Source organism: Nerophis lumbriciformis, linkage group LG09 (genome assembly GCF_033978685.3).
Source record: "Nerophis lumbriciformis linkage group LG09, RoL_Nlum_v2.1, whole genome shotgun sequence".
Classification (NCBI taxonomy): domain Eukaryota; kingdom Metazoa; phylum Chordata; class Actinopteri; order Syngnathiformes; family Syngnathidae; genus Nerophis; species Nerophis lumbriciformis.
This window is the reverse complement of record NC_084556.2, coordinates 46749561-46776103: the sequence shown is the minus strand read 5'-3', so window position 1 is coordinate 46776103 and position 26543 is coordinate 46749561. Positions and strand designations below refer to the sequence as shown.

Here is a 26543-nt window from a genome sequence, read left to right as displayed (position 1 = left end):
GTTGTGGTATTTTAGGCTTCATAATGCGCCACACATTTTTAATGGGAGACAGGTCTGGACTACAGGCAGGCCAGTCTAGTACCCGCACTCTTTTACTATGAAGCCACATTGATGTAACACGTGGCTTGGCATTGTCTTGCTGAAATAAGCAGGGGCGTCCATGGTAATGTTGCTTGGATGACAACATATGTTGCTCCAAAACCTGTATGCACCTTTCAGCATTAATGGCGCCTTCACAGATGTGTAAGTTACCCATGTCTTGGGCACTAATACAGCCCCATACCATCACAGATGCTGGCTTTTCAACTTTGCGCCTATAACAATCCGGATGGTTCTTTTCCTCTTTGGTCCGGAAGACACGACATCCACAGTTTCCAAAAACAATTTGAAATGTGGACTCGTCAGACCACAGAACACTTTTCCACTTTGTATCAGTCCATCTTAGATGAGCTCAGGCCCAGCGAAGCCGACGCCGTTTCTGGGTGTTGTTGATAAACGGTTTTCGCCTTGCATAGGAGAGTTTTAACTTGCACTTACAGATGTAGCGACAAACTGTAGTTACAGTGGGTTTCTGAAGTGTTCCTGAGCCCATGTGGTGATATCCTTTACACACTGAGGGATCGAAGGTCACGGACTTAGCTGCTTACGTGCAGTGATTTCTCCAGATTCTCTGAACCCTTTGATGATATTACGGACCGTAGATGGTGAAATCCCTAAATTCTTTGAAATAGCTGGTTGAGAAAGGTTTTTCCTAAACTGTTCAACAATTTGCTCACGCATTTGTTGACAAAGTGGTGACCCTCATCCCATCCTTGTTTGTGAATGACTGAGCATTTCATGGAATCTACTTTTATACCCAATCATGGCACCCACCTGTTCCCAATTTACCTGTTCACCTGTGAGATGTTCCAAATAAGTGTTTGATGAGCATTCCTCAACTTTATCAGTATTTATTGCCACCTTTCCCAACTTCTTTGTCACGTGTTGCTGGCATCAAATTCTAAAGTTAAAGATTATTTGCAAAAAAATAAATTGTTATCAGTTTGAACATCAAATATGTTGTCTTTGTAGCATATTCAACTTATTATGGGTTGAAAATGATTTGCAAATCATTGTATTCCATTTATATTTACATCTAACACAATTTCCCAACTCTTATGGAAACAGGGTTTGTAGATGCACTGCACGACTACTAATATGACCCACCAAAGGGGTAGGAGATGTCTCCTGCATGTTTGAAAACATGACAAAATGCCACAGGTGGGAGCATGATAACATGAATGATGAGTATCTCTGTGGTGATTTCCCGCATAGTACACACAAAATCCTCATTTAAATATAGCGGTCTGCACCACTTGTCAATTGTACACACAGTCTGAGCAAATCACACGCAACATGGTCACTAATAGTACATATTTTATAAATTGCTCACGTTCATGAATTACCATGAATTGATTTACGTGGATCCCGACTTAAACAAGTTGAAAAAGTTATTCGGGTGTTACCATTTAGTGGTCAATTGTACGGAATATGTACTGTACTGTGCAATCTACTAATACAAGTTTCAATCAATCAATCATTGTTAGTGTGTGGATGTTGGATCTTAGTAAATCAGGCCTATACTGTAGCTCAGTGTTTTTCAACCTTTTTTGAGCCAAGGCACATTTTTTTCATTGAAAAAATGCGGAGGCACACCACCAGCAGAAAACATTAAAAAATGAAACTCTGTAGCTAATATTGACAGTAAAAAGTTGTTGTCGCAATTGTTGGATATGAATTCAAACTGTAACCAACCATGCATGACTATAGCTCTTGTCTCAAAGTAGGTGTACTTTCACGACCTGTCACATCACGCCGTGATTTATTTGGAGTTTTTTGGTGTTTTCCTGTGTGTAGTGTTTTAGTTCTTGTCTTGCGCTCCTATTTTGGTGGTTTTTCCTGTTTTGTTGGTATTTTCCTGTAGCATGTCTACCTTTGAGCGCTATTCCCCGCACCTGCTTTGTTTTAGCAATCAAGATTATTTTAGTTGCTGCTATTCTTCTTTGTGTGGACTTTGTTGATTGTCATGTCATGTTCGGATGTACATTGTGGACGCCGTCTCTGCTCCACTCGCTGTAAGTCTTTGCTGTCGTCCAGCACTCTGTTTTATTTTACTTTGCAGTCGGTTCAGTTTTAGTTTGGTTTTCCATAGCCATCCTTACGTCACGGCTGGTTACACCAGGCCGTGCCTTTATGTTGAGTTTTGTTAGTGTTTTAGTTCCTGTCCTGTGCTTTTATTTTGGTGGCTCTTCCAGTTTTGTTGGGTGTTTTTTCCGTGGCTGCTTCACTTTTGTCTGAGCGCATGTCACCTCACCTGTTAAGACTATTTAAGTTGATCCTTCTTCTACCTTGTTTGTTGATGCTGCAGTTATCTGGTGACTACAGACGATCTTTTTCATGCTGCGCTCTAGTACCCTCCTACTTCGTGGACGCCGTCTGCTCCACATTTTATTTGCTGCGTTCCAGCATTTTGTTTTGTGTCTGTCATAGTCTGGCCGGTTAGAGCACTTCCCTTCTGCTCTAGCCTTTGGTTTTTGCTTGTTTCATTAATAAATACCCCTTTTTTACTTTACGCTGCTACTTCGTTCATCTGCATCACTAAAATTACGACAACATCCGGCGTCTCCTATGGCACACCGCTTATCATTGCTTGACACCCTAAGCTTCAATGCCCTTTCTTAGGGGAACTCGCCTTTTGTTTATTTTTGTTTAAAGTATTAGATACCTTTTTACCTGCACATTGTGATCACGCCAAACCATGTTACCGACATCTACAAAGCAATTAGCCACCTACTGATATGGAAGAGTATTACACGGTTACTCTGCCGAGCTCTAGACAGCACAGACACTCAATAACGGCACATTATTTGCGGATTATAATTACTGGTTTGCAAAAAATATTTTTAACCCAAATAGGTGAAATTAAATAATCTCCCACAGCACACCAGACTGTATCTCACGGCACACTAGTGTGCCGCGGCACTGTGGTTGAAAAACACTGCCGTAGCTAACAACCAAATTCTCTGAAGAAGGCGGTGTTACACTGCAAAAATTGAAATCTAAGTAAGATGAAATATCTCAAATAAGGGTGATATTTGCTTATTTTCTAGGGTTGTACGATATACCGGTATTAGTATAGTACCGCGATACTAATGAATCATATTCGGTACTATACCGCGTCTGAAAAGTACCGGTCCAACACCGGCATCACAACATCTTCTTTCGTTTAAAAAAAAATTATATTATGTTTATAAACTCAAGAAATATGTCCCTGGACACATGAGGACTTTGAATAGGACCAATGTATGATCCTGTAACGACTTGGTATCGGACTGATACCCAAATTTGTGGTATCATCCAAAACTAATGTAAATTATCCAAACAACAGAAGAATAAGTGATTATTGCATTTTAACAGACGTGTAGATAGAACATGTTAAAAGAGAAAGTAAGCAGATATTAACAGTAAATGAACAAGTAGATTAATAATTCATTTTCTACCACTTGTCCTTAATCATTTTGACGAAATAATAGACTGTAAAATAACATGATATGTAACTGCATACGTCAGCAGACTAATTAGGAGCCTTTGTTTGTTTACTTACTACTAAAAGACAAGTTGTCTAGTATTTTCACTATTTTATTTAAGGACAAACTTGCAATAATAAACATATGTTTAATGTACCCAACGATTTTTTTGTTAAAATAAAGCCAATAATGCAATTATTCAGAAAAGTATCGAAATAAATTTGACACTAATTCCGACTATATAATGTAAGGCAGAAGTGCCATTAAAAAAAACCATGGTACTACCACTTTAAATTAGCTCCAACGTCAGGCCCTCTCCAGCTCCCGCCCCTCACGCCTTCCAGCCAATCCGAGCGCCGCGCACGTGACGAGCTTTCATTGCGATGACCTCATCCCTGGTGTGGGATGACGTCAAATTCAAGATGGATGGAATCACGACCAGTACGCAGAAAACCACACAACACTGATTAAAGTGTTTGGATGAAAGAACACAATCACGAGTGTTGGGTAAGCCGATACTTCTATTTTAAGTTCAGTAACGGAAAACATTTTGCGGGCAGATTACCTTCTTAGGAGGAGCGTTTTTTTTTCTCTTTTCCTCCCTGACGTAACTGAAAGGCAGCAGGGCTGTTGTAAACGCAGAGCGGCTACAACCTGTTTAGCTCCGAGTTGTCTCGTCATACCGGACTAACATTAAAAAGGCACGTCTAATACCACGAATAGCGGGTTTGTTGTTATTATCTAGTTGTCCTACCGACAGTGAATTCAAATGAGTCCACAAGGCGCCCAACTTTCCCCCTCCTGGTTCGACATTTGCGTTAAGCTAGCGGAATAGGCGCCATTCACCATTTTAGCCTCTTTCTCGATGACAAATGTGCCGCCGCTGTCCGCCCGCATGGCCGCCGTGTTTTGCTGGGACAACTTAAAGAGTGTTGCTGCCGGACTGCGCCACGTTTCATTGGCGATATAAGACCCCAAAGCTTTACCGGACTTCCTCGTGGAAAAACGACACGAGTGACGTCGGAGTCGTTGTTTTTTGTGGACGTTAGCGGTTAGTTTTTGCACGCATGGAGGGCATCAAAGTGTACTTTTTTAAAATTATTTCATTAAGTTAGTACTGCCCTCTGTAAAAACAAAAACATAGTTTTATTGAGAACGAGTCTTTTTAAGACCACTGAATGTAATTCTAATTTGGAGTGAACTTCCATGCATTAAATCAAAGCAAAACAAAGGAATATAGTATGTAAGCAGTTCATTCATGGTTGGCTATTGTTTGGATCAGGGGTCTCCAACAGGTAGCTCGCCCGTGTAGGGATGTAACTAGGGATGGGAATTGATAAGATTTTTCAAGTTCCGATTCCACTTTCGATTCTGCTTAACGATTCGGTCCCATTACAGTTTTCTTGCCGGATTTTATTTGGAAATTTAGTTTAGTTTAGAAGTAACATGACCTTACAAAGCCTAGAGTGAGGTCTCAAGAGGCACATACAAAGCATAGAAATTAAAAACATAACTTTTTTGCAAATAAATATAAGGAATCATATATATATATATATATATATACACCGTATTTTCCGCACTATAAGGCGCATCGGATTATAAGGCGCACCTTCAATGAATGGCATATTTCAAAACTTTGTTCATATATAAGGCGCACCTATGTCAACAAAACAGTCAGGTCAAATTTTATTAATAGATAACAAACCAGCGTTCTGACAACTCTGTTCACTCCCAAAATGAATAAACAGCTGATTTACTCGTGTTACGTAAATCAAACGTGCAATCACAATATAGTAACACGTGAAATAGTGCAGAGCAATAACAATATATCAATAACTCAACGTTGCTCAAACGTTAATGTCACACAACACAACACACTAAATAAAAATGTAAAGCTCACTTTATGAAGTTATAGCTCATTCACAAATCCCTCGAATTCTTCCTCTTCAGTGTCCGAATTAAACAGTTGAGCGAATACGGCATCCAACATGGCCGGCTCCGTCTCGTCGAAGTCGTCATTAATGGAGTCAGTGTCGTTGCCGTTTATAAGTTCAGTGACAATTCCTGCCTTCCTGAAAGCTCGGACCACAGATGAGACTGAATCAGCCCAGGCATTTACGATCCACTGGCAGATAGTGTCTCCCTGTCTTGGTGAACGTCACGTGTGTTCGCCTTCTGTCATCCACTGTTCCCACGCAGTTAGCAGTCTAGCTTCGAATGCCCTGTTGACACCAATATCTAGCGGCTGGAGGTCTTTTGTCAATCCACCCGGAATGACGGCGAGTATTGAATTAATCACGTAAGCGTGTCTCTTAATGTGATGTTATGAGCTAGCAAATATAACAACTACACTACCCAGCATGCAACGATAGTGACGAGCATGCGCGGTAGCCCTGAGAAGCGTTGTTGTATGCTGGGAGTTAGAATGTGGTTATGAGCACGCTGTGAGTAAACGTTGAGAACTCAGTTAACACGCCTCGTCTGCATTATTTATAATTAGACAGACAACACACTTAATAGGAGCCATTTTGGGGTCTTTACATAAACACACAAATGGAAATGAAACGTCACATATCCCAGCATGCACCGCGCGCTTCTTCTTCTTCTACGGGGAAAAAAGATGGCGGCTGTTTACCGTAGTTGCGAGACCGAAACTTTATGAAAATTAATATTAATATTAACCCATATATAAGGCGCACCGGTTTATAAGGCGCACTGTCAGCTTTTGAGAAAATTTGTGGTTTTTAGGTGCGCCTTATAGTGCGGAAAATACGGGTATATATATATATATATATATATATATATATATTTGTAATTAATATTCTTATGTATAATTTAGGGCAGCATGGTGGAAGAGGGGTTAGTGCATCTGCCTCAAAATACGAAGGTCCTGAGTAGTCCTGAGTTCAGTCCCGGGCTCGGGATCTTTCTGTGTGGAGTTTGCATGTTCTCCTCGTGACTACGTGGGTTCCCTCCGGGTACTCCGGCTTCCTCCCACCTCAAAAGACATGCACCTGGGGATAAGTTGATTGGCAACACTAAATTGACCCAAGTGTGTGAGTGTGAATGTTGTCTGTCTATCTGTGTTGGCCCTGCCATGAGGTAGAGACTTGTCCAGGGTGTACCCCGCCTTCCGCCCGATTGTAGCTGAGATAGGCTCCAGCGACCCCAAAAGGGACAAGCGGTAGAAAATGGATGGATGTATAATTTAATAATAGTATGTGCACAGTTGATACTATTCATGCCAGGCAAATGCATAGGGTTGGATATTGTTTGGATCAGGGATCTACTACAGGCAGTTCGCCACCTGATTTTGAGTAGCTCATTAACCGTGTAGGGATGTAACTAGGGATGGGAATTGATAAGATTTTTCAAGTTGCGATTCCACTTTCGATTCTGCTTAACGATTCGGTCCCGTAACAGTTTTCTTGCCAGATTTTATTCGGAAATGTAGTTTAGTTTAGAGGTAACATGACTTTACAAAGCCTAGAGTGTAAAACATAGAAGAAAAAATAACTGTCTCGCAAATAAATGTAACACCCGAATAAGTTTTTCAACTTGTTTAAGTCGGGGTCCACGTTAATCAATTCATGGTAATGTGTGTAAGGTGTGTAATTTGTTGTGAGTTCATGCACTGTGTTGGTGTTGTTCTTTGAACAAGGTGATGTTCATGCACACTTCATTTTGTGCACCAGTAAAAAAACATAACATTTTCTTGAATTTGAAAAAAAACCATTTTATTTTTCACTAAAGAAAGTTTCGGTGAATGCGCATATAAAACTGGTGGGGTTTGGTACCTCCAACAAGGTTAAGAACCACTTATATATATATATATATATATATATATATATATATATATATATATATATATATATATATATATATATCTTAATAAGGTTATCCAAAAAATAGTGCTCGATACCGTAGTAGAGCGCAATATATGTATGTGTGGGAAAAAATCACAAGACTATTTCATCTCTACAGGCCTGTTTCATGAGGGGGGGTACCCTCAATCCTGACGATTGAGGGTACCCCCCCTCATGAAACAGGCCTGTAGAGATGAAATAGTCTTGTGATTTTTTCCCACACATACATATATATATATATATATATATATTTAAAGGAATTAATAGTCTTCTCTATAATGTAATAATATTATGTAGTAGTATGTAAGCAGTTGATAATATTCATGCCAGGAAAATTAATGGGGTTGGATATTGTTTGGATCAGGGGTCTCCAACAGGTAGTTCGCCACCTATTTTTGAGTAGCTCATTAACCGTGTAGGGATGTAACTAGGGATGGGAATTGATAAGATTTTTCAAGTTCCGATTCCACTTTCGATTCTGCTTAACGATTCGGTCCCGTAACAGTTTTCTTGCCGGATTTTATTTCGAAATTTAGTTTAGTTTAGGGGTAACATGACCTTACAAAGCCTAGAGTGAGGTCTCAAGAGGCACATACAAAGTATAGAAGAAAAAATAACTGTTTTGCAAATAAATATAAGGAATTATATATATATATATATATATATATATATATATATATATATATATATATATATATATATATTTAAGGAATTAATAGTCTTCTATATAATGTAATAATAGTATGTAGTTAGGGCTGGGCGATATGGCCTTTTTTTAATATCTCGATATTTTTAGGCCATATCGCGATACACGATATATATCGTGATATTTTGCCTTAGCCTTGAATGAACACTTGATGCATATAATCACAGCAGTATGATGATTCTATGTGTCCACATTAAAACATTGTTGTTCATACTGCATTAAATATATGCTCATTTTAAACTTTCATGCAGAGAGGGAAATCACAACTAAGTAAATTTAACAAAACTGTATTTATTAAACAGTTATTAAGCAGTGGCACAAACATTCATGTCATTTCAAAACAGAAAGTGCAAGATTGTCAGAGACATTTTAAAACAAGGTATTAGTGCACTTTTGTGCATGATGTCCTCAAGATGACTAATCAAAACAACACTAAATTAAAGTGCACCTTTTGTACAGAACGCCACTACAATAGTTTAAAACAAATAAAGTGCACTTTTGTACATGATGTCATACAAGATGTTTCAATAACTGTCAAATAAAAATGAGCTGCATAATAGGAAATCAAATTGTGTACGTCTTTCGCTATGTGATAGGTTCCCGGCGGACGTTATCTCCTTATGTCGTTTTTTTTTTTCATACGGTGTTGATCTGGAAATGGTTGCTTCGGCATTTTGTGGGTGTGGCACCGAACGGAGATGTTGACATGCGGAGTAAGCACTGTTCATTCTCGAGCGAGTGACTTTTCAAATAATGCTACATATTAGCAGTAATGGTACTTTTTATAGCAACGCTCTCGCCCAACACTTGACAAATTACGGTTGTCTGTTCAACATATTCCCACTTGAAGCCAAACCACCGCCAGATGATGGACCCCCTGCTGTTTTTTGGGGGAATTAATTATTCCTTCATTTGTATTACCACTCGCATTTGTTACCAGATTCGCACTTTCTTTCTCTCATATTACCGCTAGCATCACAGCTAACGTTACCCATGCTGCTACCTCTTTGCTGCGCGAGGGCGTATACGTATGTGACGTATGACGTGACGTGTGTAAGAAGGTGCGCTTGTCTGTCTGTGAGAAGGAGACACAGGAAAGAGCGAGGAGAGCCTGTAGTGTAATGCCAGCAGCTAAAAGCAACTGCGTGAGAACGTATACTCGAATATCACGATATAGTCATTTTCTATATCGCACAGAGACAAACCCCCGATATATCGCGTGTATCGATATATCGCTCCGCCCTATATGTAGTAGTATGTAAGCAGTTGATAATATTCATGCCAGGAAAATGCATGGGGTTGGATATTGTTTGGATCAGGGGTCTCCAACAAGTAGCTCGCCATCTATTTTTGAGTAGCTCATTAACCGTGTAGGGATGTAACTAGAGATGGGAATTGCAAAGTTTTTTCCAGTTCCGATTCCACTTTCGCACGGTGGAACAGGGGTTAGTACGTACGACTCACAATACAAAGCTCCTGGGTTTGGTCCTGGGCTCCGGAACTTTCTTTGTGGTGTTTGCATGTTCTCCCTGTGACTGCGTGGGTTCCCACCGAGTACTCCGGCTTCCTTCCACCTCCAAAGACATGCACCTGGGGATAAGTTGATTGGCAACACTAAATTGGCCCTAGTGTGTGAGTGTGAATGTTGTCTGTCTATCTGTTTTGGCCCTGCGATGAGGTGGCGACTTGTCCAGGGTGTACCCCGCCTTCCGCCCGAATGCAGCTGAGATAGGCTCCAGCACCCCCCCGCGACCACGTAAGGGACAAACGGTAGAAAATGAATGGATGGATTCCACTATCGATTCAGCTTAACGATTCGATTCCGTAACAGTTTTCTTGCCAAATTTTATTTGGAAATTTAGTTTAGTTTAGAGGTAACATGACCTTACAAAGCCTAGAGTGAGGTATCAAAAGGTACATACAAAGCATAGAAGAAAAAAATTACTGTTTTGCAAATAAATATAAGGAATTCATATTCTTCTCTATAATTTATTAATGTGCAAATTACACAAGAATGTAACATTTAGTAAACATGTGATATTAACTTATTTCATGCAAAGTGAGATATGTCAAGCCGTTTTTGGTTTTAATTGTGATGATTATGGTCACACTTTATGAAAACTTAGAATTGAAAATCTCAGAAAATGTAAGCCATGATGATCAGAATTGTAACAAATAAAGACTTGACATATCTCACTTTGCATGTTGTAAATTAATATCACAGATTAGAATTTCGCCTGTATAATTCAATGACTGAGAGAAAATCTAAATGAGAAGGCATCCATTTCAATTTAACAAATAATAGCGCTAAAATGAAAGAGGCGTTAGTACATGTTGTATTCAGATGACGTGGTAGCTTTACTGCTGCTTGGATTGGATAGGAGCGGTTAAAATCGCGACTTTCATTTATAATTGTTGCATGCCGTGCAGGGCTCGAATTTAGCATGGTTGCATGCTTTAGAGCTCCTGCCTCGAAATGAAATAATATTTGCCTTGGTGCCCTTCTAACTTGCCTTTGTGCCCTAAATTATGAGCCCTCCTTTAAGGCAACACTTGCCTTGACCTTAAAAAAGTTCAATTTCGAGGCCTGCTGTGTGTTCAAATGTTTCAGCATATTGCTCGCATGTCCTCCTTGATGAACTGGCAGCCTTATAATTATTACAAGTAGCGCTGTCGCAATCTTTTCTTGTACAATGTAGTCAACTTTAGAGCATTTGTTGCACCGTGCTTCGCCATTTTGAGATCTGACGTCACTACGCACGTTGCGTAATGACGTCCTAGAAGAATCGATAAGAGAACCGTTTGTAACTATTTAATATCACGGTTACCATTATTATCATGGTATTGTTGATTATAAATTGAATTTGCTCAAGAAATACTTATGCACACACTGAAATCTTTCGATAAAGTGTTATTTATAAAATAAATAAACTAGGGCAGCTATCATGTCATGATAGTTGACTAGTCATTGATTATCTACTAATCAGATTATGAAGCATGAACCTATTCAATGGCTCTAATTTAGCCATTTGCTTTTAAATGCAGCTAAACATATTTTAGGTATGTGCTAACAAAGATGACTAATTCATTCGGAAATATGTATTTATACTGCAACAATGCTGCTCAATATGCTGTTACAAAAATAACTTACATTTTTTTCCATTTAAAAGCAAGAACAGGCCCATTGCTGATAAAAAAAAAAGTATACTTTTTTATGGAAACCAAAGACAGTAAAAATAGCAGCAAAACTTCCTCAAAAATACACAAGCATTGTGTGATGTGTGTAAAAGCTGCACATACATTATTGATTAACTCTTGGCATTTTTAGCAATCTAATAAACTCTTATTCATTCTAAACATTTTAGATAATTTTGGTTGTATATTTATTGTTTTATGATATCGTAGCCGTGGTGCCTAATGTTTGGGTGTGGGATTTACGTGCTGACGCTGCTTCACAGCTGAAGTTACTGACAAATATAACAAGTTCTTGAATTTATATAGACAAAGTTTAGCTGCCGGACTTTGGATAAAATGATAGTTAAATATTTTCTTCACGCAACTTTGTCTCACGCTTGTTAGCTAGCTAGCGAGGTTAAACAAGCTAACTACCTTAACAAGTTCAGTCACCCCCTGGGAGGTGAGGGGAGCAGTGAGCAGCAGCGGTGGCCGCGCTCTGGAATCTTTTTGGTGATTTGACCCCCAAATCAAACCCTTGATGATGAGTTCCAAGCAGGGAGGTAATGGGTCCCATTTTCCGAGTCTTTGGTATGACTCGGCCGGGGTTTGAACTCACGACCTTCCAGTCTCAGGGCGGACGCTCTAACCAGAAGGCCACTGAGCAGGTTTTCACAGTACGATATCATCACAGTATTAAAGCCACGGTACAATATTATTGGAATAAGCAGCCTCGCGACACTGGGAGGGACAAGCGGTAGAAAATGGATGGATGTATGTTTAAAAAAGGATGACTTAGTGTGGAAAATTGAGTGCTACTTATGTTAAGGCAGTGGTTCTTAACTTTGTTGGAGGTACCGAACCCCACCAGTTTCATATGCGCATTCACCGAACCCTTCTTTAGTGAAAAATATATATCCTGTATTTTTTTTTTTTTTTTCAAATTCAAGACAAAGTTATATGTTTTTGGTAACACTTTAGGATGGGGAACATATTCTAAGTAACAAAGACTTGATTTAGAGTTTTTTGGACACTAGGGGAACATATTCTATGTAACAAAGACTTAATTTAGAGTTATTTGGTTAGGGTTAGAGGGTTAGGGCCAGGGTTAGAGGGTTAGGCTTATAATAAGGCCATGGCATTAATAAGTACTTAATAATGACTAGTTAAGAGCCAATATGTTACTAATTTGCATGTTAATAAGCAACTAATTAATGGTGAATATGTTCCTCATACTAAAGTGTTACCATCTTTTTTTACTGGTGCACAAAATTAACCGTGCATGAACTTCACCTTGTTCAAAGAACAAAACCAACACAGTGCATAAACTCACAACAAATTACACACCTGCAAATCAGTCTGACTTCTGCTGTTGCCGTATCCGTAATACGCCGATACGGAGAAGTTTTTATTTACACGATGAGTCGGGTGTGTCTTGACCTCCGCCGAACCCCTGAGCCCGACTCACCGAACCCCTAGGGTTCGATCGAACCCAGGTTAAGAACCACTGTGTTAAGGATAATACGCTTACTGTAACTAAATACAATACTAATGTTTAAATGTTGTAATCCTACTTATTACTACCAAGAGGTAGTTTCAAAGTGTATTTAGGGTTGGGAGAGTGGCCGTGCCAGCAACCAGAGGGTTCCTGGTTCAATCCCCGGCTTCTACCACCCTAGTCACGTCTGTTGTGTTCTTGAGCAAGACACTTCACCCTGATGGGTCGTGGTTAGGGCCTTGCATGGCAGCTCCCGCCATCAGTGTGTGAATGGGTGAATGTGGAAATAGTGTCAAAGTGCCTTGAAGGTAGAAAAGCGCTATACAAGTATAACTCATTTACCATTTCAACTAACAAGCAAATGTAAAAAATTTCAGTTCAGTGTCTTTAGTGTGTGGCATGGCTCAGACGGTCTCGTGGCTGTGCCAGCAACTTGAGGGTTTCCAGGTTTTTATCCAGCTTCCGCCATCCTAGTTGTGACACTTCACCCGCCTTGCTCTGGAAGTGTCTCGGTTTTAGCGCTTTGCATGACAGCTTCCGCCATAAGTGTGGGAATATGTGTGAATGTATAAAATAAAGCACTTTGGGTATCGCTACATAAATACAGACCATTTTTAAACTGACGTTGTCAACATGCTATCATGAGGAAAAGTTGATTGAAATGCCTCACAAATTGATGTTTGGTCTGGCTTACATCTTGGTTTTGCATTAATAATCTTTTACGGGTAATAATCAAGTGACTTATAATGTCGATTTTATTTCCAGAATTGTAGACGATCGTAGCCTGGCAATATGTGCAAACTATATTTTGCATGTCTGTCACGTTTTCTCCTTTTTATTTATCTTGACTGCAAAGCCAAAATGCGTCCAAATAGGGCTGGGCGAAATGTTTTTTTATTAATATCTCGATATTTTTAGGCCAGGTCACAATACACGATATATATCTCGATATTTTGCCTTAGCCTTGAATGAACACTTGATGCATATAATCACAGCAGTATGATGATTCTATGTGTCTACATTAAAACATTCTTGTTCATACTGCATTACTATTTGCTCATTTTAAACTTTCATGCAGAGAGGGAAATCACAACTAAGGGAATTTAGCAAAAGTGTATTTATTAAACAGTTATTAAGCAGTGGCACAAACATTCATGTCATTTCCACTATGGACTGGACTCTCACTATTATCAGACATTTTAAAACAAGCTATTAGTGCACTTTTGTGCATGATGTCACTAAGATGACTTATCAAAACCACACTAAATTAAAGTGCACTTTTTGTACAGAACACCACTACAATAGTTTAAAACAAATAAAGTGCACTTTTGTGCATGATGTCACACAAAATATTTAAATAAATGTCAAATAAAAATGAGCTGCATAATAGGAAATCAAACAGTGTATGTCTTTCGCTATGTGGTAGGTTCCTGCGGACGTTATCTCCTTCTGTTGTTGACTATTTTTTTCATACGGTGTTGATGTGGAAATGGTTGCTTCGGCATTTTGTGGGTGTGGCACCGAACGGAGATGTTGACATGCGGAGTTTCAAGAACTCTTCATTCTCTAGCGGGTGACTTTTCAAATGATGCTACATTAGCTGTGCTGCTACTTTTTGTAGCAACGCTTTGCCGCATACTTGACATATTACGGTTGTCTGTTCGACATATTTCCGCTTGAAGCCAAACTACCGCCAGACGATGGACCCCCTGCTGTTTTTCTTGGGAATTAATTCTTCCTTCATTTGTTACCAGATTCGCACCTTCTTTCTCTCGTATTACCACTACCAAACGTCCGATTTTAACTTTGCGGTGGAATCCACTAGCTTGAGCTTTTCACTCCTGCTCGTGTTTCCTGCTATCTTACTGAGTTGTGCTGCGCAAGCGATTATGGGAAATTGGGTTTGTTTCTCAGACCAGTTCACTAAATAGTGCCAGAAAAAAACTACACTGGCTTGTGTACTCCCAATTCTCATTTACGGTCACACGTCACAGCGTTATTGTGTGAATTTTGAATCCCCAATACCGCGGTATTAACAATACCGTTACATCCCTTTGTACTGACATAAAAAAAACAAGGTCCGTTTTGTAAAATTAGGAAGGGTGTTTAATTAGGGCAAATGTTCCCACACTTAACATGTTTTCACCTGCGATGTTGTCGCAACTGGCTTGCTTCCATCTGGAAAAACCCGAGTGATGACGTCACAACTACGCCCACAAATGAATTTGTCTCCGGCAAATTTTATTGTCGTCAAAACGTGGCATCCCAAAAATAGACACACAATATATGTTCTTGGCAGAAGAAACATTCAAAATTGTTATGGCATTACAGGGTTTCCCCTAGGACAGGGGTCGGCAACCCGCGGCTCTAGAGCCGCATGCGGCTCTTTAGCGCCGCCCTAGTGGCTCTCTGGAGCTTTTTCAAAAATGTATGAAAAATGGAAAAAGATGAGGGGGAAAAAATATGACACAAACCTCCCTAATTGTTATAAAGCACACTGTTTATATTAAACATGCTTCACTGATTCGAGTATTTGGCAAGCGCCGTTTTGTCCTACTAATTTTGGCGGTCCTTGAACTCACCGTAGTTTGTTTACATGTATAACTTTCTCCGACTTTCTAGGACGTGTTTTATACCACTTCTTTTTCTGTCTAATTTTTTCCACCACACTTTTAACGTTGTGCATGAATGCACAAAGGTGAGTTTTGTTGATGTTATTGACTTGTGTGGAGTGCTAATCAGACATATTTGGTCACTGCATGACTGCAAGCTAATCGATGCTAACATGCTATTTAGGCTAGCTATATGTACATATTGCATCATTATGCCTCATCTGTAGGTATATTTGAGGTCATTTAGTTTCCTTTAAGTCATCTCAATTCAATGTATATCTCAGGACACACTATCTGTATGTAATATGGCTTTTAATTTGTTGCGGCTCCAGACAGATTTGTTTTTGTATTTTTGGTCCAATATGGCTCTTTCAACATTTTGGGTTGCCGACCCCTGCCCTAGGATGCCAAGATACCTGTGGGTGTGGTTATGGGCGTGGTCACATGACATCATCGAGTAATTTGCAAAATATGCTACTATATTTGTTTCTTTAAAAAGGCTCAAAAAAATGTATACCGTATTTTTCGGACTATAAGTCGCTCCGGAGTATACGTTGCACCGGCCGAAAATGCACAGTAAAGAAGGAAAAAAACATACAAAAGTCGCATTTTTGGGGGAAATTTATTTGATAAAATCCAACACCAAGAATAGACATTTGAAAGGCAATTTAAAATAAATAAAGAATAGTGAACAACAGGCTGAATAATTGTACGCCATATGACGCACAAATAACCAACTGAGAACGTGCCTGGTATGTTAACGTAACATAATATAGTAAGAGTCATTCAAATAACTATAACATATTGAACATGCTATACATTTACCAAACAATCTGTCACTCCCGATCGCTAAATCCGATGAAATCTTCCTACCCGGTGTCACCTTTGCTATGCGCCCCACTAGCGTCCTTTCTTTCTGCTGCTCGATTGCTGTTCTCTGCTGCATATTTCACTTCGTCCAGCTTGTAATCTGCAGTATATGATTTCCTTTTCGGTGCCATTTTTGTTCAGTCCTTCTTGGCGGTAACTTATAAGTTACCGCCATTGTTGATGTGATCCATTTTAATAGTTGCGGCAGTAGCATATAGCAGTTAGCATTCCATGACCCACAATGCACTTCTGCCATGACCCTCCGCCGCCAAATTCTTATTGGTCGGCGTGTGAGTGACGATTGCGGACATTTTCTTGGGCTCTTACGTGAATGAGATAAATAATATTATTTGATATTTTACGGTAATGTGTTAATAATTTCACACATAAGTCACTCCGGAGTATACGTCGCACCCACGGCCAAACTATGAAAAAAAACCGTCGACTTATAGTCCGAAAAATACGGTACATACATTTTAAACCAAATCTGTTAACATATTTTTTTTATTGTTTTTCCATATTTGTAATTGTTGCTGCTTGTACTTGGCTGAGATTTTTTCAAGTGACTTTTCAGACTTTTAACAAGTTTTTTATTCAAAACAACTAGCAACAAATCTAGCATCTTTTTATGGTGTTTATAAAATGTAGTCGTGTTCAGAGACTTTACTTCTGTCCCTCGATGTTCCTGACGAAAGGCAAGCTGCAGCGAGCATGACGTCACACTTCATTTCCCTCTTTAAAAGCCGCCACTGTCCTCTTTATATTTGCACATTTTGTAGATGGCTGGACGCGGCTATATCTGGGATATATTAAAATTACGTCAACATTGCATATATGCTGACAACGCTCCAGACAATGGCGTGCATTTTGTTTAAATCCGGTTTTGGCGGCGCAGTTTTTAGTCTAAGTATTTTTCCGGTGGTCGAGTTTTCGGTACATTACTTGTCAGTAGTGTGCAAATAATAGGCGACATATATCAATTCATACTGTAACGACCTGCTGGTGTTAATGTTTTATGTTCGTGTGGTTTGGTTTTTCCTACGTTTGCAAACACACTGTCCGTGCCTGAAAGCGCAGACTCTAGAGACGAAAGTGTTTGCACTGGAGCTAAAACCTGTTGGAATTGTGCGGTTTGTTATCAAAAGATTGGTAATAAAGTTAAAAATAATGTCGGACTTTGTGTGATTTCTTCTGGGTGCCACAATACATTATATTACTTAAATATGTTTTCAAGAAAAAAAAAACTTATTTTCAAGGTTTGGCCGTAATGAATATGCCATGGCGCCACAACCACATTCAATTAAGGAGAAACCCTGCATTATAAGACCCTTAATTTGTATATGAGTGCTTAAATTTGTAAATGTTCTAGATTGTTTTTAATTATACAGGCAAAATGAGAGTTACCACGTCCGGTCTATGTGGCATAACGCAAGTTTACTTCCTGTTGGATTGTGCGATAAACAATATACGATTATAAATTATATACATTGGCTGACGATATAGATTTTAATACTGTCGTCATATTGTGATAATGCATGTTGATGACACTTGCTAACCGAGTCCTGTAAATTTGAAAGCAACAACCCCTATAGGTATGGGTATCGAATCTGGTACTTTTTTGGCACCGACCGAATCACGCCGGTCCTACCAGGCACCGATTCATGTAAAATCTAATGGTGCCATAGGGTGTACCCCGCCTTCCGCCCGATTGTAGCTGAGATAGGCTCCAGCGCCCCCCCGCGACCCCGAAGGGATTAAGCGGTAGAAAATGGATGGATGGATGGGTTGCGCATGAAGTCATGCCCAGTTGCCGACTAAGCTGCCGACTCAACCCGGGTTTTTGCACTTCTGTACTTGCCGATTACTCTAGCAAAATTAGAGCGAACTCAACCATACTACCGTATTTTCCGCACTATAAGGCGCACCGGATTATTAGCCGCACCTTCAATGAATGGCATATTTCATAACTTTGTCCACCAATAAGCCGCCCCGGACTATAAGCCGCGCTTACGCTGCGCTAAAGGGAATGTCAAAAAAACAGTCAGATAGGTCAGTCAAACTTTAATAATATATTAAAAACCAGCGTTCTAACAACTCTGTTCACTCCCAAAATGTACGCAAATGTGCAATCACAAACATAGTAAAATTCAAAATAGTGCAGAGCAATAGCAACATAATGTTGCTCGAACGTTAATGTCACAACACACAAAATAAACATAGCGCTCACTTTCTGAAGTTATTCTTCATTCGTAAATCCTTCGTCTTCGGTGTCCGAAGTGAAAAGTTGGGCAAATTTACGATCCACTGGCAGATGTTGGCGTCGTCTGGCGCTGCCTCCTCGTCTTAGTGAAGGTGTGTTCGCCTTCTGTCATCCATTGTTCCCACGCAGTTAGCAGTCTAGCTTCGAATGCCCTGTTGACACCAATATCTAGCGGCTGGAGGTCTTTTGTCAATCCACCCGGAATGACGGCGAGTATTGAATTAAGCGCGTAAGCGTGTCTCTCAATGTGCTGTTATGAGCTAGCAAATATAACAACTACACTACACAGCATGCAACGATAGTTACGAGCATGCGCGGTAGCCCTGAGAAGCGTTGTATGCTGGCAGTTAGCACGCTGTGAGTAAACGTTGAGAACTCAGTTAACACGCCTCGTCTGCATTATTTATAATTAGACAGACAACACACTTAATAGGAGCCATTTTGGGGTCTTTACATAAACACACAAATGGAAATGAAACGTCACATATCCCAGCATGCACCGCACGCTTCTTCTACGGGGAAAAAAGATGGCGGCTGTTTACCGTAGTTGCGAGACCTAAACTTTATGAAAATGAATCTTAATATTTATCCATATATAAAGCGCACCGGGTTATAAGGCGCACTGTCAGCTTTTGAGAAAATTTGTGATTTTTAGGTGCGCCTTATAGTGCGGAAAATACGGTACCTCTATTTTATGTTGCAATTTTCAATGCCAACTAGGGTTGTCCCGATAACAATATTTTGGTACTGGTACCAAAATGTATTTCTATGCTTTTCAATACTTCTCAAAATAAAGTGGACCACAAAAATGTCATTATCGGCTTTATTTTAACAAAATTCTATGATATATTAAACACATGTATCTACTTGCAATCAAAGAACAATTTTGGCATTAAATAACGGAGTGAACAAAACATTTGGGGTATACAAATTAATCGGTATAAATCTAAAACTGGTTTTAACTTTAGAGATATGAATACATCGTTTGGCAAGCCTCTTGATCAATCTATATCTAGGATGGATAGGTCGATGTCTGGTTGTTGGAAAGTCATTAATCAATTAATTAGAGATTTGCTACAAAATATGACCACTCTAATCTTGCGAGACTTCTGTGCTGACGTCATACGAGAGTCACGCTCTTGTTTGCAACTGACGACGACAAAGCAACACGGCAGACAGCACCAAAAGAGTTTTACAAACAATGCATCCCCAAATCTTAAATCTAAAGTGTAGTAAATGTTTGGATTCTTTAAAGAGAATGGTCAGTTGGATACAAGTATGGCCATTTGTAAAGTTTGGAAAGCAGCAATAAAGTAGAAATCTGATCACCCACGTTTTGTGACCGCACACCGATGAAGGAGCTCGGGATGCTAATGCTTCCAAAGCTACCAACTGGCAAGACAAGGACACTGATTTGAAATACTTCCAGCCCCAACTTAACCACAACATGTAAATATTATGTGTAATATTATTTAGGATATCTGGATGTATTCCCCTATTTTGTATTATTTGCAATTAAGGCAGGAAATGAATCACAATAGCGGTAGTTTCAGCACATTGTTTATACAAATCAAAATAATACTTGACAATACAATACAATAAGACTTGAGTCCACGTATTTAGGTGTAAACATAGACAGAAAAGATGGATCAGATCTAAGGTTTTACTTCCAAGTGCTGAAAAAAGTCCCGTGCACGAAGTTGTCTCCACAGCCTGGATAGGATTGGCTCTCTCCCGGGGGAACAAGAGGATAAACTGCCGAAGGTCGCTCAACATAACGATAGTCGAAGTCTCGTGTTTTATCACAATTTGGTTACTAATGTCACACCAAGCTTTACATGTTTGGTGTTAAATATTTTAAATGAATAAATACAGCTACACTTACACTTTAAAGTCGCTCTTTTCTCTCTGCATGGAAATGTAACAAAGTATTGTTCCGTACAGTGTTTTGCCAAATATCACAGCTAAATCGAGACAAACATGGGTAATTTAAAAATACATAATACATTTCTGTACCGCGTATACCGTACTACATCTTCAAGTATGTCTCGGTTAACACGTTTATTTAGACGCCATCGGTGCTCCTTTCTTCTTCTATGGTCTTTTTCACAACACAACTTTAAACCGCAAAGGAGGCGACCAACACAACGGAACACCATCAATGCACAGAGCCTTATAAATAATCTCCGAGACATTTAAAAGTTTTTTTTCCCATGATTCACCGTATAAAAATTCCTTAAAAAAAATCTCTGCCACCACCCACTTGTCTTTCTTTGTTTCAGACATTCTTGGTAGTATTGTCATGTTCGTAGCACAATCTAAGATAATTTATTGATGCTGGCTGCTATTTAACATCAGCAAAGCCATTAGAGATGTAATATTTGTAATCTGTTCTATTCTAAGAGCGGACATCAGGCACTACTGAGATACTGTTGACATGTAAGGAGCCGCAGATGCCTGGTGTGACGTCATAGGTCAACCGGAAAAGCAATACATTGATCCGCGCTAAAAGGAAATAAGCGCCCCCCGGTTTACAGTAAGCACATGGCGTATGATTAATAGTCGCATGAGAGAGTGTTCATAGACACTGGGACTTCACGTGTAGATGTAAAATACAAAAAAACTTAATTATTTGAGAAATGAGACTAATTTAGTGCATTGAAACGTAGTGACTGTTTAGAGATGTCCATATAGCAAGCACCTAAATGCAAATAAACTATGAAATGTATTTTAATTTTTACTGCAAAAAAGACATTCTCTCAAAAAATCTTCTTGTTTCCTTTCAGCAATGGAGAGCCTTGTGCACTACAGCAATCCTGCTCATACCCTCTCAGTGCTGGGACTTCTTAATGAGCAGCGTCTGCAGGGCCAAATGTGTGACGTGGTCCTGGTTGTGGCGGATCAGAGGTACCACGCTCATAAAAGTGTTCTGGCTGCCAGCAGTGAATATTTCCAGTCCCTCTTTACCAGGATAGATGACACATCCATGAATGTTGTCAACCTGGACTTCTGTGAGCCGGATGCCTTTGAGATAGTGCTCAATTATATTTACTCCTCCTCTCTTTTTGTGGACAAAGGTAGTCTTTCAGCAATTCAAGAGCTGGGCTACAGTCTAGGAATTCCTTTCCTCACCAACATTGTGTCCACAAAGCCGCATGCATCCTATTGTGTCTCCAGAAAAAGACTTTCCTTTACAGAAGAGGACGAGAATGACTTCCAGACGAGGAGTGTCATCGTGTGTCGTCTCCGCAATGACACATCTGCACTCTCCTGTACGAATCATCCGACAAAAACACCGGAGAGATTGTCTCTTCTCACCGGCAAGTTGGCTCATCCTCCATCAGGTCATAACTCCTGTGAGTCAGACGGGAACTCTGCACCAATCACAAGTAAATCACCTGAGCGGTGTAAGACTTCTGAAAGGAAGTCCACCTATCCGTACACCTCAATACTAAAAGGGAATCCATCATACATCTCTTCTATTAGGCCGCAACTGAAAACATCTGCATCCTTGAGTGAGGCTGAAGTGCACCATATTAGGCTGCCGTCTTCCTCTGACCTGGACATAAAAGAGGACCCTGGGGAACTGGAGCCTCACGATAACACCAAAGTGTCCCTGCAGGCTCATGCCTCTGAGCTGAGCCAGACAATTGACCGGAGTGGGCCACTAATAAAAAGCCTACTTCGAAGATCATTATCGATGGACAGCCCTGTTCCGGTCTACTCACCCACTCTGGAGCTCAAGGCGCTACAAAATCATGAACAGTCAGTTGTTACAATGTCATCCGAGTCTGAAAGTTCCGCTAACAATGGAAACGCAAGAACATCTCCTCTTGTTCTCAGGTCAAAGTACCGCAGCACACGCAATGAACAAACTCAGGTAGAAAGAGAGCAGGATGTGAAATTGGAGCCCAGCAGTCCACTCGCAGACCCCCTTGATATCATCCGAATCACAGTTGGAGAAGCTCTGCCAGTCAATCTGAAAGATTTACAGACAAATTACAATGACTGTACTAAGGCAAGCCTCGCTCCTTTCGGAAAACGAAAGGAAAGATCAGACAATAGGCGGTACCCGTTCAAGAAGAGCAAGATATTTAAGCTGCAAGCCGTCTCTTCTGATGAGAAGACGTCAGAGACGGTATCTCACAGCACCAGCGACGATAACGAGAACAACGAGGAGTTGCTTTCAAACAAGATTTTTACTTGCTGGAACTGTTTTAAGGTTTTCAGGTCTAGCGCTGGACTACATCGTCATTTTAACATGTACCACAACACCGAAAAGCAGTACGCTTGTGAAATTTGCCACAAGCGCTTTCATACCAACTTCAAAGTGTGGACGCATTGTCAAACTCAGCACGGTGTCCTGCAAAACCCAGCGTCGTCTTCCAGTTCCCCAGTAATAGATGATCGATTTCAAAAGAAACTGATAGACATTGTGCGAGACCGAGAGATAAAGAAAGCCTTACTCTGGAAACTTAAAAGGAATAAACAACAATCTCCCACGCTAGCCAAACAGCGATCAAGGTCCAGCTTCATATGTCCTTATTGTAGGAAAGTCTTTGTGTTTCAGTCTCAGTACAGGCAACATTTAAGGATACATCCTGCAGAGAAAGGTGACAAGTACACAGCACGGGAGCACATCCTTTACCGGGAACCGGATGGGGTCATTCAGCAGAAGGATTCCGATAGCGCTGTTTTCGCCTGTAGACTTTGTAATATGAAGCTGTCTTCAATGTTGGAGAAGGATGAACACGAGAAAGGCTGTCGGCATTCCACTGTATGCCCATACTGTGGCCTCAGATTTTCAAGTCCAGTAATCAAGAAAGACCATGTGACACACTGCAAGTACAAGAAACTGACATGCCTGGAATGCATGCGAACCTTCAAGTCCTCCTTCAGTATTTGGCGCCACCAGATGGAGGTGCACAACAACAACATGATAAATATTAAGGAGCAGATGAATCTAAAGGAGCAAGAGCACAATGAAGGAATGCTTCAAGAGGAGCAGTATACTAGTGAACATCTTACAAGGGAGAGCAATAGCTACAATGACTCCTCAGGTACAACTATGTATGATACAGAGGATTCCTCGTCCTATGTGCCTCAGGACCTGAGCATGGGTCATCATGGAGAGCTAGTGGTGAAGGAAGAGCCGCTAGAGGAGTCTGTGAGTGAGCGGGAAGAAAGCGAGACAAGCCACACTGGACCAGAAGAACCTGGCGTATGGCCGTGTGAGAAATGTGGCAATCTCTTCAGCTCTCGCAAAGACCTGGAGCGCCATCAGGAGCTGCTGTGCCACATCAAGCCCTTCATTTGCCACATATGCAACAAAGCCTTCAGGACCAACTTCCGCCTATGGAGCCACTTTCAGTCCCACGTGTGGAGTGGAGGTGAACCCCTAGGAGCCAAAGAAATAGATAGGCCCCCTCTGCCTCCATCCCCTTCCCTGCCAATGGCCTCTCAAAACTCAGAACAACCCCTCCCACAGTCCCCCGTGCTCACCCAGGCGATGCCAGACGCGGCGGTTGATGAGTCCAGCAGCCCTGAGCCTTCCATGCCGTTGGTCGATAACACCCAGAAAAATCAATCTGACCTACAACTCAGCGGCCACAGCCCCTTGTCAAGATCTACCAGCATGGAACATCCAGGTGGCGCTCAGGATGCAGATACTCTCTATTATCACGCACCGTCCCTCTCTGCCTTGACATTCAAGAGGCAGCACGTGTGTAAACTCTGTCACAGAACCTTTAAGACCGCTTTCAGTCTCTGGAGCCATGAGCAGAGTCATGGTCATGTGTGAACATCCAGCTGGTTCTAGCAGGTCATTTAGTGATCATACGGACAGTATATCATCAAAACAGCAAGACTTTGAATGTATAGCTGACTCGCCTGCCTCCAGTGTCCTATTTGAACACTGGGTAAAATCATGCTTAAGAAGTATTCGGGACACACTGAAAAGAATATTTAGTCACATGAAAGAATAATAATGTTTGAGTATGAAGTCAAAAAGTTACAGGAAATTATTTGCAATATTGCAACCTTATTGTTGTAAAGTTAAACATCAAATATTTCTGCTTTATTTAGTGTCATATTTTTACTTAACAGTGCAGCACCAATAATTTTGTATAAACATGAATGTGCAAACAAGTGCTAGATTATTTTTCTGTGTTTGGAAATGGGTTCTTTTCAGGTACCAAATGATCAGTATAATAGTTTTCTTAGTGGCCTAATAGTGTTTGCATTTGTAAGTGTTAGCAAACGACATGACAGCTGTACCATATGTGACTTCTTTGAGCGAAGAAAGAAGTATTATATACTTTTCTCCTAGTAAGTGCTTTATTTTTGTTAGGCTGCAGTTCAACCTTAGGCTAAAGCTTTTGCTGTGTTATTGTATCACATATCTTAATTGGCGCAAGTGACTTTTCAGATAGTTCATACAACATGCACTTTGTTTTTTTGCTTTTGTATAAATTGTGAGATGTAGTCCAAACATTTGGATTGTGCAGTGGCAAGTTTAGAGCTGATACATATGCATACTTTCTATTATTTGTATGTCTTTTTTTTTTCAGTTGGTTGTGACTTTAAAGAGTCGATGTTGATTTTGTTTGGATTGTAGTCACACTAGTTTCACAGTTCAGTAATCATGTATATACAGTGGGTGTTCAGTACTTGTTTGATTCCCTGCCCATTTTGTAAATTGACCCACTTACAAAAACTTGAACAGTCAATAATTGTATTTAATTAACAAAGGGACACACAGAATATCAACAATCCATAAAAACATGAAGTAAAGGATGTCAATTTGTACTGACAAGGGTTCCAAGCGTTTTCGCTTTCACCAACCGGCAATCTTTCTGATACACACAGAGCGGTTATGTGTCCACGAAATACAGTGGTACATCGAAAAACTAGTATTGCGAAACAGTGTCACCTGTTGGAATGAATTCAAATCAATTTAATCAGTCAACAGTACAGAAACTGAGTCACCAACGTTTGGATTCGTTAATTGGACACTCAATTCTGCGGAATGATAGGACAAATTGACCAGTTTGTTACACCCGGTGTTTGGCCGCACAGAAACTATGGCGAAGTTTTTCGAAAACCCAAGCATATGAAACGCGAGGTACCGCTGTGCAACGGATAAGAATACAGTGGTTCCTCGCGATATGAGTTTGACTTGTTCTGTGCTGCAGTTCGTACCTCAAAAACTTGTATTGCTAAACCGCGTCGCCCATTGAAATTAATTAAAATAAATTCAATGCGTGCTTGTCCCACCCAAAACATTACTGTCCTTCACACTCACTTTCTTCCTTCCAATGCTTGGAAAAACAAAGTTGCGTCCATCTTTAGCTGTAAGCTAATGCTAGCAAGTAAGACTGAATGCTTAGGTCGGATCGATTTTTTTATTTATTTTTTTTTACAATTTTTGAAAGGAACAAATCTATAAACGTGTGTGTGTGTGTTTGTATACGTATGTGTTTATACATGTAATGTTTGTATATATGTGTTTATACATGTATATGTGTATGTTTATATATGTATGTATATACATTTGTACGTGTGTATATATGTGTATGTCCATTTGTACATGTGACTATATTTGTATATATGTGTGTACATATTTTTATTATATATATGTATTTATATATTTGTATATATGTATGTATATATATATAGTGTGTATTTTTTGTGTGTGTGTATATATATATATATATATATATATATATATATATATATAAAACATTTATATGCATATTTGTGTATAAATATATATTTATAGATGCGTGTATTTGTATATAGATGCGTACATACATGCGTGTGTGTATATACATGTGCATATATGTGTATCAATGAATATATATATATATATATATATATATATATATATATATATATATATATATATATATATAGGCCACACCTGTTGCCATCTGATAACAGCAGTGCGCTCTTATAAGAATGCCAAAACTACACGGAAGTAGAAGCGAGTG

General features: G+C 39.9%; 1 protein-coding gene across 1 annotated transcript; it reads left to right on the top strand.

The window, feature by feature from the left end:
- The first annotated feature begins 3928 nt into the window (after nucleotides 1-3928).
- On the top strand, nucleotides 3929-25998 carry zbtb21 (zinc finger and BTB domain containing 21). The gene is made up of 2 exons (XM_061963065.1): nucleotides 3929-4073; nucleotides 21339-25998. The coding sequence occupies exon 2, from the start codon at nucleotides 21341-21343 to the stop codon at nucleotides 24350-24352; it is 3012 nt and encodes a 1003-aa protein (XP_061819049.1). The 5' UTR covers nucleotides 3929-4073; nucleotides 21339-21340; the 3' UTR covers nucleotides 24353-25998.
- The last annotated feature ends 545 nt before the right edge of the window (nucleotides 25999-26543 follow it).

Bases quoted from the DNA above. Each gene is read 5' to 3' on its own strand.
- zbtb21 (XM_061963065.1), top strand. From the start codon at position 21,341: ATGGAGAGCCTTGTGCACTACAGCAATCCTGCTCATACCCTCTCAGTG.